Here is an 18,494-nt window from a genome sequence, read left to right on the forward strand (position 1 = left end):
ATGGCCCCTTGCCCACTGCCCCCTGCCCACTGCCCCCTGCCCATTGCCCCAACTCCCTGCTTGTTTTTTACCCCAGCGAAAATATTATTTTTATTAATGCTCGTCTGGACTTTGCTCCTGGATAACGGCGACGACGACGATGACGACGATGAGGACAATGATGACGGCGTCGTCATCTGGGGTGAAAATGTGTTTTATATTTGTCAAATAAACGCAAACGAATAACAGGAGTGGGGAGGGGGGTGGGGAGCATGGAAAGAGGAAAGCGAAAAGTATTGGGTGCAAAGTTTTCGTTTCGTTATTCTATTTACTTTTTTGTTGTTTTTCTTTTTTGGCATCGCCGCCGCAGGAAGCGGAAATCGTGCGTGTAATTGAACGGACATTGAACGAAAAGTTTCGGCGAAAGGTTGCGACGCCTTGGCCCCGCATTGGCCTTGCTCGTGGGGGGTGGGGGGTGCGTTGTGGTCCATAGGTGGTCCACAGATGGTTCAGCGTGCGCAAAGTGCTCGTCGTAGAGGTCGCCATTTGTGGTCATTTTTACGGTGCGCTGTAAAAACAAAAAATATGGCATTGAAGAGCAACGACAAATAGCTGCGAAACGAATACAAATAAATACACTTTGTATCTTTGTATCTTGCGGATACATTACGTACTTTTATGCTGCTGCCATATATTATATTTTATGACCAGGGGCTGGGACATTATTCGGCAAAAGTGTCCAGCAGCTGGTGTGCAGATCGCTGGATGCATATGACGATTACTATCACGCGCTCTTCTGCTCCAAGTTGGTCGCCTCAAGCCCACAGTTTCTTCCCAGAATTCAATTAGTTAAATGCACAAAAGTCGGCAATTTGAAAGCGAAGTTCCGCAGCACTCAAGCCCATTCCTAATGCTGCTTTGAAGTCGCCTCCAAGGAGCGTTTTTGGCAGCACATTTCAATAACCAACTGGCAAGGCACGTAGCAAAGCATTTACTTCGGATCCTGGATCCAGGATCCAGGATCCAGTATCCAGTATCCATCCATCTGTCAGCTGTTTGTTATTTGCCGTGGGCGAGACTGCTCAATTAACACAATGACAGCGGTACATGGGTTGGAAGGGGGGTGGAGCAGGAGGCGCACCCGAGGGCAGAAGCAAACGGCAAAGGCAAAGGCAAATGTCAAAAGTGTTTTCTAATTTGCGCGACACTCAAAATAAACATACGAACACACAGATGGAGGGGAGCGCGAGGCTGGGTAACAATAACGACAAAGGCACCAAAAAAAGCCAAAATGTATTTAACAAAATGACACACAAAAAAGGAAAAAAAATATGAAGAAGAAAATATATTCACAGCTGAAGGAAAATAAGTTTCGTGGCATATGGCCCCCGCAGCATGCCACTTGCTCGGCTTCTAAGCTTGGCGACTGTACAAAAATGTTTAATTTATCAAATGTCAACGCCTAAAAGACGGCAACATTTGTCGTCGTCAATGACAATGATGATGACTACAGAGCGACAGTGACAGCAACAGACACAGAGACAGACACAGGGACAGCGACGCTGTGCCGTCAGACGTTGACGTTGTTAATACCCTGCCCCCTGGCCCCTTGCCACTCCCTGCCATCCCCACCCACAGCTTTGCCGCTGGGCCTGCGGCAATGTTTATTTTTGAAAAATGAACGTAGATTTCCCCATACGGTATTATTTATTGCTGCCATATTCCCCATGCCAAAAGTTGTACATTTGTATAATGAATTCGACGATGGGAATTGTCCTGGCAGATGTTGGTCCTTTAATTGTGTAGAGGTGTAGAGGCCCAGAGATCCGTCAACCAAGACGCATCGATTGGGAGGATGCTTCTAGAGGATACAACGCTGATCTCAGACCAATCTTGGATATTTCCGGGGTACTCACCTGGTGGCCAATGTTGGACAGAGTCTTGTCTTGTGCGTGTCCAGAGCGGTTGCAGCGGTGGCTTCTTGTCTTCAATTGTTTTCAGTGTGGGACAGTGTGTTGTGGAGGTGGACTCTACATCCAATCCATCGGTTCTGGCTGCTGGTCATAAGTTGGTGACGTTTCCATATCTAGGGGCGCATCCACTGTGGAGGCGACTGGCAACGGCTGACCAAAAGTCTGGAATTGCTGGGGCAGTGCCAGCTTTGGCACTGGCGGCAGCGACATCATCGCTGCAATGTCCAGCGGTGCGGGCAGCAGTGGGCATGGGCCCATTCCCATGGCTCGGCCCTGGCCCGAGCCCAGCGACTGCGGGTTCATTTGATGTTCGGACGAATCGAAGGACCTCTTGCTGTGCTTCTTGGCCAACCTGATTCTGATGTAGTCCTCATTGGAGCGCGGCTTCGGTCCCTTTCCTGGGAGTTCGTTTTTGTTCTGATTCATTTTCGTTGGAAGAGCGCTTCGAAAAGTGATTCGTTTGAGAATGATTCGACAATGAAGTAAAAGGCTACTAGATTCGGAAGGTAATTTCTCCTTTGAATTTTGTATTTTGTATTTCAGGGGAATGCCTTAATAAAGCAGGCTTTGATGCTGATTTGGCTCATGTGCTCTCTCCATGGGGCAATTGGATGAGTAGATATTTCTACTATTTTGGGGATTTATTGAAGCATTCCTCGCCTCGCCGACCGCCAAAGCCCAATGCCCAATGACCAGCTGGGTATCATAAATATTCCAACTATCGCTGGCTGGCTATCGCTGCTCCCAAGCGGGGCAGCAGCCCACATTCCCAATCCCAATCCCAATCCGAATTTCATCTCCCCAGTCTCTCGTCCCCTCCTTCCTCACTTGTTCGAGCAATTAAGCGGCCCTTTCAAAACAAATTGAAATGCAAACGCGCAGCAAATTGACTGACTCTCAGCTCCCAATCAATTGACCGAAGCTAACACACACACACACACGAACAAGCGCACACATATACATACATTTGCACGGGCACACAGCTGGGCATCGGCACCTTTACGTAATGCCACCTGCGTTGCATTCATCACAATTGTGATGAAGTGCCATTGGTTGCTGGCACTGGCACTGGCACTGGCACTGGCACACCATTGAATAAATACACGAAAAACGATTGAGCAGAGCCTGATTGCTTAAAGCCAAATGCCATTCGCACTGCCTCATCATTGGAGCCTCGGGGCGTCGGTCGCCACGGGGTGCCACGGGGAATGCGGCGGGTAAATTGAGGCCAGGCCAAGAGAATAAATCTGATTAATAATTAGAAGCAAACAAGGACAAGACAACTCTCTCTCTCTCCCTCTCTACCACTCTCTCTCTCTCTATTTGCTTAAGCCGCACGCCACTAAATTAAAAATGTCCCTCGGGCAATTTATCTTGGCAATGGCAGAACGCAAAAAAAAAGCACGAAAAACCCTAAGGCCATAGAGCTACACTCGAGAGTACGAATTTTGGATACCCACCAAACGGGAAAACATATTCCAATGCAAAGAAAATACTTTCAAAACTCAATTTTGACTCGTTCTTAAACATTTATGCTGCTCTCAGGCAGCAGCTCTAACAGAGCAACCGTTCCATGTTAAGACGCTGTTAAAACCTCTCCACGTTAACAGCGCCTGACCGCTCACGGCTTACAGCTCGCTGTTGGCGCGGTCTCACAGAGAGCAGCCACGGTCCACATGGTTCTTTCTCGAGTACCTTAGGTGTAAATTAGAAACAATAACGAATGTATTTATGTGTGTTCAAGAATAGACTCAGATCCCAGTTGATACCACAGAGAGGGAGAGAGAGAGAGAGTTATTTCCCGCTATCTGCTACAAAGACATCCCCAAACACAGTATACCCTAGGCAGTCGCTTTAGTAATGAGTGAACCCTGCGAAAAAAGGACGCCCCACAGGCGATGATCAATGTGGCATTGTCGAGAGATGGCGGCAAAAGTTTGACCAGCCTCGGCCAGCGGTTTTTAAGCAAAAGCAAAAGCCGTGCAAGGTGGAGTGAAGGGAGGAAGCCAGAAATAAAACATTGAGCATATTAAAAACCCAAAAGCCCCAAAATGAGTTTGTTTGGTCAAAGGCAAAGCGTACAAAAGAGGAACGAAGGGAAAACTGTGGGGAAGAAAAGTGAAAATCAGGCAAAAACCCATTCTGCCACTTCGGTCGCTCTCGCTCTCCATTCCTTGTGGACGCTGAGGACTGAAACAAATCAAAGCCTTGGTGAATGGTCTTAGGAAAGCTTAAATATGACAGCTCTAAGATGCAGGATGATGCTGGATGGAGCTGGAGAATGGGAAAAGGAACTGTTCTGGGCAGCAGCGTCACAAGCCAACAGCGCTGTTAAGCCACCAGTTTAACAGCCTCTTACGGATCCCTGTTAACAGCCTGTGAGCCCGCTCCACGTTAAAGCGCTCGCTGTTAGCACTCTCGCGCTGTTACTGTTACTGTTATACATTGCTCGAGGACAGGTGCTGCAGTTTCTTCCTTTTTTTCAGATAAAGACCATATTATGGCTCCGCGCTTACTTTTAGACCCACTAGAAACTTTATTCGTTTGTTCCTTCCCCTTTGTGGATCGATTTATGCCTTGCATGAACCTTGAATTCCCTCTACCATATAATGTTCAGCGCCAGCGCCCCTCCTCTACTGAAATCTACCCTCGGCTGGAATCCGCGCGTAACAGGCTTTGGCTTGGTGTCGTGCAGTCATTAGGGTGCAGTCATTGCATATCAACGTCCAAGCGATGTTGCTGTCTCTCACTCCACACAATCCACAGCAGGACGGAGAATCGAGTGGAGTCCGGGGGGTGGAGCTTTAGTCCCCGTCAAAACCAAATGAAATCCTATTGAAAGCATTCCAATTCCTGATGATGCCTATTCGTATTCGTATTTGGTTGTGCATATTTGCAGTGCCGATAGCCCCGAAAGCGGGAGCAGATGAGTCGGGCAAACAATCTGATTATACCATGAGCTGAACATGGGCCAGCCTGGAATACTATTCCGTTTTGGATTCGATTTAGTCCTGGCTAAGGCAACTCCATGCCATCCGAAACCCGCAGGGGTATTTCTTATGGTTTGCTGTGCTGCGGCTGGGTGGGGTCCTGGAACTTGTCGAGTGTCATGGCCATGTTTGTCCTTGCCGGATGCGACAATATAAATTGTAATTAATAAATCAAAACAGCAGCAGGCAGCCGGCAGCCGGCAGCCAGCAACAGCAACAGAAACAGATACTCGGACTCCCATTCGCAGAGATATGCAACTTTATGGGGCGGCAATCAAAGCCAGATAGATGATAGGGATGGGAATATAGACAGGGCTCATGGCTCCATTAGATCTGTCCAAAAGTTTGCCTTTGCTTTGGCTGCCAAACTTTCTGGCCCAATAGAAATTATGGCACAACTTTTGGTTTATTTTTCAATTGCTCTCTCCTCTCTTTCTCTTTGTTTTTCTTTCAGCCACAACTAAATGAAATTGTTTTAAAATTTGGCTAAAGCCCTTTGGTCCAACAAAACTAAACACACACATGGGAGGCACACACACACTCTGACACTCTGACACTGTGTCCTCTTTCCATGTCGCTTATCTGCTGCGCAAGGGGAAACTTTCGCCTGCTCTCATTAACGCCCCCTAAAAAGTTTCGCTGCCCCTGGTACGAAGGGGCGTGGCACAAATCAAACGGAAATTAAAAGCAAACTGGGAAACCGCTTGACACACCCCACAATAAACCAATCTAGCAATCTACAATCTAGAATCCACCACGCACCATCCACCCGCATTGCCATTGCCATGGAAAAAGCGCATCCCGGGGATAGCTAGGGCTAAGCTGTCTGAGCATAACGCATCATTACGTTGACAAAAATGGGCAACCCGGTAAATGGCAGCATACAAATACATTCAGTGGGTGTTGGGCCTCCCCCGGGCCAGGTTGTGGGCGTAGGTGTGGGTGCCATAAGAACTTGAATTTTCATGCAGGCAAAGAAAAGCGAAAGGAAGCAACAGCAGACAGCAGAAACGGTAGGAAAAGTAGGAAAAGCACAGAAAATTGCTAAATGCCGGGCATAAAAATGTGCTGCACACTGCTGCTTCGAGGGAAGGGGCAGAGGTAGAGGCAGAGACAGAGACAGAGGGCTGGTCATGAGCCAAAGCCGGAGCCAGACAACAAGCGTCTATGGCAACATAAACATTTGCCTTGCCAGGATCTGGCATGCCCCCAGGCACCGAGGGCACAGACACACAGACACACACACACACACACACACACACAGAGCACACAGAGGGAACACAGGGAACGTTCACTGCTCGACTTGGCCTGGTCTCTGGCTCTGCCACTGAAGTGAACCATTTAGGACTCGCTCACAGCCTCGAGGTGGGTGCTGCCAAATCTGTTGGGCACTGTTCCCATGATTCTCCCTGCTCCGTTCAATAAGGTGCTGATAAAGTAAAGGTGATTATAGCGCGCTGAGAAGTTTACCCAAGAAAAGGGAATCTGAAGGAATACTCTTTGGGAGCAGGGAATCGATTGAGGCCTGGAACCGATGGGCTATTGTCTCCACAGCGAAGATCTCCAGGCAATTGATTTCTAAGTCTAAAAACGCTCAAGCAAAGCTTTAGTTTTCCTGCTTAGTTTTCCCATCGGCCACCCTTTCCAACACTTGAACTTCTCTGTCGTTATCCAGCACTGATTTGCCGCCTGTTAGATCATTTTTTAGTCGTTGCAATCCGGCAATCCGGCAATCCGGCAATCCGACAGCAGGGCAATCCGGTTTCTCCGTTAGTCTCTGCCTTTGCTGTATTTTTTGGTGTGCCTTCCTTATTATTATTTCTTTCTTTTTGCAGCTTGTTTTGCTTACGAGACAAGCGACGACGTTGACGATGACGACCATTTTGTTGTTTCCTTGTGAGTTTTTGCCACTTGTCCTCCTGCCTGCCTGCCTTCAGCACTCTTCTCCTGCTTTCACTATCTGGCTGGCCCCTCCTCTACGCTGTACCCCATCCACATTCCCATCCCCATCCCCATCCCCGTTCCTGGCTGGGGCCTGTCCTGGCCCAATCTCGTGTAGTTAATGTGGCGTTCTAAAACGCAGTGGCTGCTCTTGGCCACTCCCCACTCCACAGCCATCTCTTCTGCGCCAGCTATAATATATGTAAACACTCAACCACACACACACACACACACAGAGAGAGAGAGAGAGAGAGAGAGAGAGAGAGAGAGAGAGAGTGAGGCAGCGAGCGAACATCGCTTATTTGTTTAGCATTCTTTTTTGCGTAGTTTGTCGTTGTTTTCGCATTTGTTTGCCAAAAAAGTGGCTACTCTGACGGCGATTGTGTGCGTGTGAGTGTGTGGGTGTCTCTGAGTGTGTGTTGGTAACTTCATTTATTCGCTGTCTGTGTGCTTGCTGAGGATTGAGGATGGAGAATGGAGGAGAGTAGCTATTATATGGGCATGTGACTATAGGACAGTGTTAGGCATACACACAGACAAAAGAAATGATAACGAAAGTAAACGAACAGTCTAGGGTCTAGGATGTCCTTTTACAGAGAAAAAAAACCATAAAAAACGAAAAGAGATAAACGTCCCATAAATTAAATAGTGCCGCAGATTCATTTGAAAGGGACGGGATGAAACACTTGCTTGAGGGATGTTTGACCAGATTCATTTGAAAGGGGCTGGATGAAACACTTGCTTGAGGGATGTTTGAATCGTTGTAGGGACCCAAATCACATAAGCAGGGAGAGAGGGATAGTTGTTTGATGCTTGTAGGTAACCAATCATATAAGCAGAGAGAGATGGATAGTTGTTTGATGGTTGCTGTCCAGGATTATTGATCATGGATTTTTGACAAAGTTAGTTCACATTTTGTCCGCTAGGGGGCGCCACAAAAGTAGTAGGGATTTAGGGGGTTGGTACCCAAGGTAAAATTCTCACCAGGGGGCGCCACATCGGAAAAGTGGTTCATGAACGCGATATTCGAGTAAATTGACACAAGGGGGCTCCACATCGGTGAAAGTGGTTTATGATCTCGATATTCGAGTGCATTCTCACTACTTGGCGCTAGTGTTGCCTGCTATGGGATATTCTGCTTAGCAAGGATCGTTACTACCATTAACATTCCTATTAAGAAATAAATTCTTATAGGATCTGTTACTTACATGATCATGCTAAAATACATACTTTTAGGATATTTATTAACATTACATTGTGAATATATGTAAATGCTTTCTGGATCTAATATTTAGCCAAGCATATGGAAATATTGCATGGTAAGAGCTCACAACAAGGATGGAGTCATAAAGGATGAGAAGACAAAAATTAATTAATTCGACTTATAGTAAATATACTACACTCCTATATCGAATGCTACTTTGTGGCGAGTCTAAACCAATCCCCTAAATCCCTACTACTTTTGTGGCGCCCCCTAGCGGACAAAATGTGAACTAACTTTGTCAAAAATCCATGATCAATAATCCTGGACAGCAACCATCAAACAACTATCCATCTCTCTCTGCTTATATGATTGGTTACCTACAAGCATCAAACAACTATCCCTCTCTCCCTGCTTATGTGATTTGGGTCCCTACAACGATTCAAACATCCCTCAAGCAAGTGTTTCATCCAGCCCCTTTCAAATGAATCTGGTCAAACATCCCTCAAGCAAGTGTTTCATCCCGTCCCTTTCAAATGAATCTGCGGCACTATTTAATTTATGGGACGTTTATCTCTTTTCGTTTTTTATGGTTTTTTTCTCTGTAAAAGGACATCCTAGACCCTAGACTGTTCGTTTTACTTTCGTTATCATTTCTTTTGTCTGTGTGTATGCCTAACACTGTCCTATAGTCACATGCCCATATAATAGCTACTCACAGCTACAAGCCTTATCATAAACTATTGGATTCTAAACTGAGATGGACGACCTCGAAATTATTTTTATAAACTCGCAACCTGAGGCAGCTATAGATCTGGACACCCAGCCCGACTCCGTGGACCTTTCGCAGATATTCGGAATTAAAACGCAAGAATATATAATGCAAGGGAACGTCTTAAGTGATATTGTATGGGATGATAGTCTCGATGACCTAATGACTGCTGCTCCGATTGACGAAATTCAAACATTCAACTTCCCGGATGATGACAGTATATTCGATTTGGTCGATGATAATGACGAAGGGGGCAAAAAACGATTCGAGGAACTTCTTCGCGACGAAGATAATGCCGATTTAATAGCTGCGGTAGAAAGAGCCGAAACGAAATTTTAATAATATTCTTATTTATGTTTAATACAATTAATTTATGTATTTTTCTACAAATAATATATAATAAATACAATATAAATTTAAAACAATATTTATTTTCAATGGATAGTTTTTACTTTGATTGGTGCAAATTTCACTCTAACAAGAGACTCATAGGATTCGTTTCCAACATGGTTTTTTCTAATAGAGGATTCCACAAAAAGAAGAAGTAGATTTTAGGTAGAATGCAGGCACTATTGAATGTATTTATTGGTTGAATTTCACATCATATTAAAACATCGTGAAAAGTCAAATTGAAATGGACATATTTATTTTATTTCTTAATATTTAATTTATTGTGTAATTGGTTTTAAATATTCGTTATGCTTTAATAAAACATGCATATTGAGGTCAAATCTCAGCCAAAACTTTATAGCGCCGGGACATAAGTAACATTGGTAAAATGATGATTTTTTGATTTTTGATAACTGAAGTTATGAACTTTTAATACGTGATGTTTTAGTCCATTGCGGGACCTAAAAAACTTCTTTTCATATAACACAACTCACAATGAAATTCACTCATTTCGAATAGAAAATGAACTAAAGTATCTTAAGTGTTAGATGTTCTTATATAGGGTTTCGAGTTATGTATGAGCATATGTAAAACCCTAGCACACGGCCCATTTTTATATATATGTATATAATGTTTTCATTTCAATGGTTTATGTACATACGTTTACATGTACATATGTATGTACGTATATAAAGACAGGAAATATAATATTTGAAATCCTATTCTCACATCTGGCTTTTACATGTATGTATGTACAACTATATACCTAGCGCAACAACCAATCAGCATAGATCTCATTTTAGAAAGAAAAGACGAATGAGAGTATATAAGATCATGTATTCATGATTAAATAATTTAGTATAAAACATTGTGTAGTTTGAATAGTTTCATTTTATAATGGTATGTAAGAATTTTGTTTATTTTGATATATAAAAGGATAATCAAATCTTCGTGAAACATGTACATGCATAGGCGTTCCTAGATTCACTTAACGAGATAAAACCTGCGATTGGATACACCAAGGTTGAAGATCTATGCATAGGATTTGCGTACAAGATCAATGGATGTAAACTTAAAAAAACATCATTTGGAACAAAGGTAGTCCTCTATTTAAGTAATAAGGACAATGAACCGCTTTGGATATTTTTACCTAAAAGTTATGTAACCAAATTTTCTACAAAAACACCCTTTAAGATGCTAAAGGAGCATGGAATTTCACATCTTATATATAAAGGAAAAGAGATGACTAGATATAGCACTCCTCATTTCCAATTTTTATGTAAAGAATAAATAAAGAATTAAGGGATTGCCTCTCTTATGCATAAGAGAAAAGAGACAACTAGATATTCATGTAAATAAAAAAATTAGACAACAGGTTAAAACATAAATACATTTGCGAGTTAGAAAGAGATAAATGGAGTAAAGGCATGGATATAAAAGAACCGCGCTCCTTGAACGATCATCAGTATCAGTTACAAGAAGCCAGCTGAATCATGCACGCCCATCAAATAAAACTTTTTCTTATTCAATTCGAAGAGATAATTTTCGATGAGCATTTAAAAATCCTGGAAAGCCTCATGCTTATTTTGGAGGATCTGGAGGAAAAGGAGCTCCAATACTCCAAGTTCGGGTTTCACTATAAGCTGTGCCCCTGGAGCGACGACGATGCTACCGATGGACCTGATACATGCCTTTGTCATACGTTACCGGCAAAGAAAGCCCAAGCTATAGACCTTATGCTTAAATATTATAGATTAAATAACAGAATGAATCCCACTCCAAAAAATAAAATATTTACTTGAAAATATAAATACGTTGTTTTTTTTTATTTTAAAGCTAATTTTTTAAACATTTTCATTATTAGCTTATCATTATAATTTAAATCATTTTTCTTAAATTGTTTTAAAAAAAAAAAAAAAAATTAAAGGTTTTCTTTTTGCTTTTAAAAATTCCATATAGGATACAGTAATGACCACATGTACTTGAAAAATATCCTTGAAGTAGTTGTTTATTGAATGTAAACTTTAATGAATTATTCCTTAATAATTTTAAAAATTCTTTCTTCTGAGGATATTGACCATAGGAGTCAAAAAATTCAGCTGAATGCTTACTATCAAAGTAAAATGCAACCCAATGCGTTCCTGGACGGTTTGAAGAATCTGTGTTAGCTATTATTAAAGCAGGATATTTAGAAATTACTTTTGGGAGCCTATCAGAGGGATAAACTCCTTTAAAAAATTGTTTTCGTTTTTGAATGCTTGGAGAGCAAATTATCGATTTGAAATGTATTCATTTTACAGAAGAACACGTATATTTCGATGTTTATCAATATCAATCATTGAGTCATATTCACAGTACACCAGACAAGTAACTGCTTCTGTAAGAGGCTCAGAAAAATGTCCTTCAGTTCGGATGGATCCTTGAGAAATCAAGTTTGAGCATACAGTTGAACTATGATGATCTGCAGTTAAGTCAAATGCTAATAAAAAACTGTTTTTATCAAACATTGCCTTTGTGATTTTCAAGCCTCGATCATAATGTCTTATGCCACTTGATCTGAATAACATATAATATATCCTCTAGAGCTTTGAGCATTTTCAGAATTCGAGAAATCAAACTCAAGTGCCTGCGATGGTACTTGCACACCATTTACCATTAGATTAAAGCGTTGAATTTTAAAATGATCAAAGTTGAATGGATTTAATGTCCGATTTCCTGAATATGATTTGTTTTTTAACATGCAAAAAGCTAAGAAATTAGGAAGCTGTCCAATAACTGCGTTGTCAATTGATAGCGTATTATTTCCTGGATATATTGTAAATGATTTTACTTGAACTTTGCTGTCATTTTTAGTTTGGAAAACATGATGATGGGCCAATAAAATGCTTGGATTAATAGTTATGTGATTCATGAAAAGTTGCGCTTCCAATATCTTAAGACTTGACTCAGAATCAGTTTCCATCAAATAAAATGCTAGTTTTTCAATGCCAAAAGTTATCCTCAAATCAACATTATTTATGAGTAATTTTGGTTGATTAAATATATCTCCATGAACTTTTCCGAACAGTTCAACCTTATTACTGTTTTGAAATATATTTTTGAGCAGAATGTTCCCATCGGTGTTAACATATTGACCAGATATTAATTTTCCATAATTAGGATAATACCCTTGAGTAGCTAAGTGACTTTCACTGGCATCACTGCCATAGTTTAAAATCGTTTGCAAATACGATCTATAATGATAGTTATTATCGCTCTGAGAAACCAATATATTATTTAAGTAGACTGATGAACTTCTGAACATTGAATGCAAAATATTATTAACTACTCCAACATTGTTTCCTTCAATGACACCATTATCATTTTTTCTTAGCTGTACAACAAGTCTTAAGTAAACACTTGACAGGTCTCTATATGTTTCACCATTTCCTAAGCACACGAATTCAATTGAAGAAGCACTGTCCAACGATGCTATGGGGTTGTATGAAACTTCTTCAGTTCTCAGAATAGAACTTTGTGTGGGATGTGGTTCAAACAGATCCAATTCGCTTTTCATACATTCTATATGGGTGGTCATTTTGATTTCGAAAAAATATCTTTTATGTTTAATTTCTTGGATGATTTTTTCTTTATTGATCTCGACTGCGTATGTTTGCGTCCTTGTTTAGATGATAAATGAGCTCGTTTTTTCCTAGACCTTCCCTTTTTATTCTTTTTACCTTCACCATTTTGGAATCGTGTAAATTTATTTATTGCTTTATTTGATAGATTTTGCAGTGCAATTTTGCTTTGTTCTTGGATAATGTTTCTTAAAGGTTTTCGACCAAACTCATTTATTACAGCCTTTCCAGTTTCAGAGGCTTGATTTTTAATAGCGTTTATCCCCGAAAGGAATAGTGGTTTTATATAATTAAAAAGACCACTAAAGAAATTTCCAATTCCTCTACCTTGTTGGATAACTCTGGGTGTCACATATAGACTTCCTATATGATTTAACCCACCACCGCATTGATTTAAATAATATTGTTGATAAGATCTCGTCATGATGACTATTTCTACTCTGAACTAATTAAGATTTGTACTGTTTTATTTATAGCATTTCGATTCGTTTTCTGAAGTGTAGAGTAATAAATATTGGAACTGTTGAAGATTCAAATGGTACTTTATATCCTTTGGAATCAGTAATTAATATTGAAATTTCCTTTGGTGACCATATTTCAATAGGATAATATTCAATATTTTTTTTTTTTTTGAGTTGCTCTTTTCCATTGAAATATAATACTCGAAGACATCGGGGTCTCTTGTTTCCAACACATCTTGGCTTAATAATGTCAGTGTAAACAAAAATTAATCCATTTTCAAAAACTTCAGACTCAATTGATTCATTTTCATATCTAAATGTTTCCCCATTTACTAAGCTAATAACGAATTCTGTTGTTTCTGCAGACATAATCGATGAATTATTATGATTGTCTGGTGCACATTTATTAAGATATAAGTCTGTGATTCCAACTTCCCATTCGTCATTCATGTTTTCAGGAATATTTACAATGTTTGTAAATGCACACTTAACGTTATCATTAAAGACATTTAATGAATCATTACTGAGTAATGTAACGAAAAACTGTGTTGTAAATGTCATTTTTGGTTTTATGTTCTTCTCCGTTTATTAATTGTAGGAAACCCAATTAATTTTGTTTTTTCCAATTTGCAAAGGTTCTCTGTTTCTAACAGATCTACTCAACTTTTCCCGTCCGCTTACGTATTTCAAGTCTTGTAATGGTTTTTGTTCACTTTTATCCCTCTTAAGTTTTGCTCTTAGTTTTTGCTGCTTATCGGTAAGCTTTACTTTAGACACTGCTTGTATTTTTGATACTTGAGTGTCTACAAATGGAGTATCTAAAAATGATGTGTCCTTTACTTTACGTTTATTATGCGTTGACTTAAAAGTTTTTTCAGGCATTAAATCTTCATCGTCGCTGAGATTAGGTAAATCATGGGACTCATTATCTATTGAGAGTTCCTTTTTTGGATTAACATTATTTTTATTGTAAAGAATATCAGTTGTTGGCATTACATCAAACCCGACTGAGTCGTCTTGTGTTTGTGTTCCAGTGGTTTTAGATGATGGATGTGATGTTTTTAGACTAGGTCGTACATCCATTGTCTTATTTCTTTTTTTATTTTGATAGTAACACAATTCTTGACGTATTTTGATCCATTTATTATAGTCACTAGTTTTCTTATCATTTAAAATAGGTAAAAATGTTATATTTATTAAATCGTTTTCATTTCCACCTTTTATTAGTTTTTGATAAGCATTCGGACGCATTAAAATTACTTTGCTTAATTGATGCGTATTTCTAAGCATTGTTTAATATTTTTCCAAAAATCCCGAGAGCAATGAACTGATTAGAATTGGTAAAAATCCTCCCTTTTGGATTAGAACTTTTCTCTTGGAATTGATTGAACGTTTTGGACATGAAATATAACGTAATGCATTTTTATACTTTTGAGAGCATATAGTTGAGATTTTGATATCTTATGATTTCCTTGTAATGTGTTCAACACTATTTCCACTAATGCTTTCACCAACTCAATATCACAATTACCTATAATTGCATTTCGAAGTTTGTGGTTGGCCCTTTTGAGCACATACAATAAATGTTTGTTCGCTTTCAATCGATTTAGATTCTTTTTGTAAACCATTTTCATCAGCAAAGCAAATGGTGTACACAGAATTAAAAATATCTGTTCGAAATCTCAGGAGATCATTTATTCCCTGAGTAAGGTCAATAAGTAAATAACCATGTGGCTCATCTGTGACCTCCTTATATATTCTAAATAGCTCCTGAGAGTTCTCAGGATAAATTTGTCTTGCCAAGCATTGAAATTGCAGTTTATCTCTGGGGTTTTGAATGCAACGATGTATTTTGTGTTTAGAGAAATATCTCGCGTATGTGATGATTTATGAAAGATGTTTTGTGTAACTACTATTACAGATAAGTTCCTGTGGTGAGATCCTCTCGTGAAAAGCTCGCATACATTTTATTAAATGCCCCCATCATCAAGTCATCTAATATTAAAAGAATGGGTTCATTCGCTTCATTTTCAATTTGTTCAGGAATTCCTTTATAGTATTCGATGTTATTGAAATTTGGCTTAGCGTGTTCCTCACCATAACACCACAGTATTCGATCAATTGAAATACTTAGCATTTCATTCCTATTGTTTATTAAATTTTCTAAAAACGTTGTCTTTCCAGACCCTGAAGGACCACAAATTAGCATTGTAAAAGGATGTATAAATTGTTTAAACATAGCTGATGTTTTTTTTAATAAGTTTTATTTATTGAAAATTTATATAATATTTTCTATCCTTTAAAACAATTTATTTAGGTTTCTCCTGATCGCGTTTTTTGTGACAGTTCTTTTCGTAATGAGTATCAGAACCGCAATAATTGCAGTAAACAAGTTCTGTGTATCCTCTGTTGCGTTGATCACTTCCAAACATACGCTTAAAGAAGTCCATTTTAAACAACTACTTTATGCAAGCGCTTATTCCATACTGGGATTTTATATTCTATACATATGTTTCACCATTACAGTATACATCATAGTTCGAATTTTCCAAGAAAACAAAAAGCTTGAATACATTATTTAGTGCACATCTAAGAGGAACTTTTTTGTGAATTCTACAGTTGGTATAATAATTTGGAAATAAGGTCAGACTTTTTCCTATATCAATATCAATAATGGTATTTGTTAAATACTTAGACAAGAACTTCTTCTTAATTCCACCACGTACTATTACGGTGCTAAATCTGTTAAGTGGTGATAGTATTTCACCTAAACTTAAATACGATATTTCACCATCTGACCAGTCCAATCCATTTATGGTCTGACGGTGCATGTTCTGCTGTTTAATCATTTCATGATCCAATTCATTTAGATGATATGGTGGTTTGAAATGAAAGAAGTTTGGCGTTACTGATCCGGTTTGCATAAACGCCAATTCTTTAATAAAAAGTTGTTTATTATTCCCAAAGAGATATTGAAAATCAACTATCACGCTTGAATTCCTGTCGATCGAGTTCATGTCGGCTTAAGATTTTTTAAGAAACTGAATGAATCAGTGATATCTTTCCCCTTTATATACCACCCAATTCCGCAAGAGTTCTTAGTTTAAAAAAATCATTCAACCCTAATGGACACGCTGCAATCAAAAAGAATTAGGTCCACCAGAAAGAAGCAAGACCACGAAGTCATTTTCGGGCTCGAATATTATGTAGTACATAATTTAAAACTAAAATGCGGCTTTTCAACTACACGAAAATTCACACCAATGATCTGGATGCAACAAAGCAAAAACAATTTCATTGGACTGGACAAAGATGAATGGATGCAGTTGATTACCTACAAGGAGTATATTCAATTAAAACTTGATCAGTATGATTTCTTGATGCCTGATACAATTATAGATCATCCCCTATTGACCACTATTAAATGTAATTTTAGATTCAGAAAATCCGATAAGCAGTATGTTTTTATAATAAATCAGTTTGGAAATAAGATTGAATTTGATAGCGAGTCCTGGAGATCATTTTTAAGATTAGGTATATTTTTTACAACATTTTTATGTTGGAATACGATACTTAAACAACAAATTACATTCCTGTACTATAATAATATTATTCCTAAATGTGCTGCTTTACAAAAATTTGATATTCAACTCTCTGACTTGGATGGTACTTATGATAAAAATGTTCAAATAGATTTAACGCGTTTATGCTTTGAAATTTCAAAAAAAATGTATATTCAAATAAAACGCGATGTTCTTGAGTATAATCAATCACTTTTGAATACGCAATCATCCAGAAACAATAATAAAAAATAAAAATAAAAATGAGTAAACAACAAGTTGTGAATGAAATACATAAGCCTGCCAGAAAAACTTTATCCGACGTAAATTCGTTCAGATGGGCATTAATGATACTTGGCAAATCGACTTAGTTGAAATGATACCCTATTGTAAGGAAAAATAAAGGATTTAGATATTTGCTAACCGTGATTGATACATTCTCAAAGTATGCATATGCAGCTCCCGTTAAGTCGAAAACAGCATTAGATGTGCTATCAGCAATGAAAAAAATATTAAAACTATCTAACCATAAACCTAAAAATATTCAATCTGATCAAGGAAAGGAGTTTTTTAATGCTTCCTTCACTGAGCTTATGAAAACAAATAACATAAACCATTACCATACATATACACACCTAAAAGCATCTATTTGCGAGCGTTTTAATAGAACATTAAAAAATCGTATGTGGAAAATGTTTAGTATGCAGGGAAATCATACCTGGATTCATAACTTGAAAGATCTAGTGAATGATTACAATAATTCATATCATCGAACCATAAAAATGAATCCTGTAGATGTCAACAAACAAAATGAGGAGTTTATATTGAAAACAGCTTATAATATTTGCAAGGTTTTCCCTAAACATAAGTTTTCCATTGGTGATCCTGTTAGAATAAGTAAATATAAGGGTATTTTTACAAAGGGATATGAACCTAACTGGACAACCGAGGTTTTTAAAATTTCAAAAGTAAAGTCTACCAGTCCAGCAACATATGAACTGGAAGACTATATGGGGGAAATGATTAAAGGATCATTTTATGAACAAGAACTTCAAAAAGTGAAAGATGAAAATGCTTTCTTAGTGGAAAAAATAATCCGACGAAAGAAGGATCAAGTTTTTGTTAAATGGTTAGGGTTTGATGAAACACATAATTCCTGGATAGATAAAAAAAGTATATTAAAATAATTGAATAGAAAGAAAACATTTTTTTATCTCGTTTTATTTTTTTAATATACAAAATAGTTTAAAAAACATAATATTTATAAATATTTATAATTTAAATTTTTCTATAATATATGCTCATTATTACTAGGATCTATAATATTTACAATTTCAAAGTGATTATGTGCTAACGTTGAAATATTATCGGATAATATAAATCTTTTGTCATCCTTATAATTTAGACTTATCTTATTTACAATTTCAGTGTAAATTTTATGACCTCTACTTCTGATTACTCTCTGCTGTCCATAATATGTTTTTTTATGTTTAATGCATTCAATATACTGAGCATGTGATAATCTTTTAACTACCGACTTTTTTACTCCTTTAATCTTTTTGACGTTATGGTCAGTGCTATTATCTTTGGCAACTAAATAAGAGTAT

General features: G+C 38.5%; 1 protein-coding gene and 1 long non-coding RNA gene across 2 annotated transcripts; both read right to left on the reverse strand.

The window, feature by feature from the left end:
* Positions 1 to 1,683: 1,683 nt before the first annotated feature.
* On the reverse strand, positions 1,684 to 2,434 carry LOC117891561. The gene is made up of 2 exons (XM_034797084.1): positions 1,896 to 2,434; positions 1,684 to 1,840 (listed from the first exon to the last, which is right to left on the reverse strand). Exon 1 carries the CDS (start codon positions 2,376 to 2,378, stop codon positions 2,010 to 2,012), a length of 369 nt encoding a protein of 122 aa, XP_034652975.1. The 5' UTR covers positions 2,379 to 2,434; the 3' UTR covers positions 1,684 to 1,840; positions 1,896 to 2,009.
* A 9,104-nt stretch (positions 2,435 to 11,538) lies between these two features.
* LOC117891470 lies at positions 11,539 to 12,970 on the reverse strand. The gene is made up of 2 exons (XR_004648630.1): positions 12,541 to 12,970; positions 11,539 to 12,479 (listed from the first exon to the last, which is right to left on the reverse strand). It is a non-coding gene; the product is annotated as an uncharacterized LOC117891470 (long non-coding RNA).
* Positions 12,971 to 18,494: the final 5,524 nt, after the last annotated feature.

This window comes from Drosophila subobscura, chromosome A (assembly GCF_008121235.1).
Source record: "Drosophila subobscura isolate 14011-0131.10 chromosome A, UCBerk_Dsub_1.0, whole genome shotgun sequence".
Lineage (NCBI taxonomy): Eukaryota > Metazoa > Arthropoda > Insecta > Diptera > Drosophilidae > Drosophila > Drosophila subobscura.

Coding starts and splice junctions, on each gene's coding strand:
- LOC117891561 (XM_034797084.1), bottom strand. CDS start 2,378: ATGAATCAGAACAAAAACGAACTCCCAGGAAAGGGACCGAAGCCGCGC.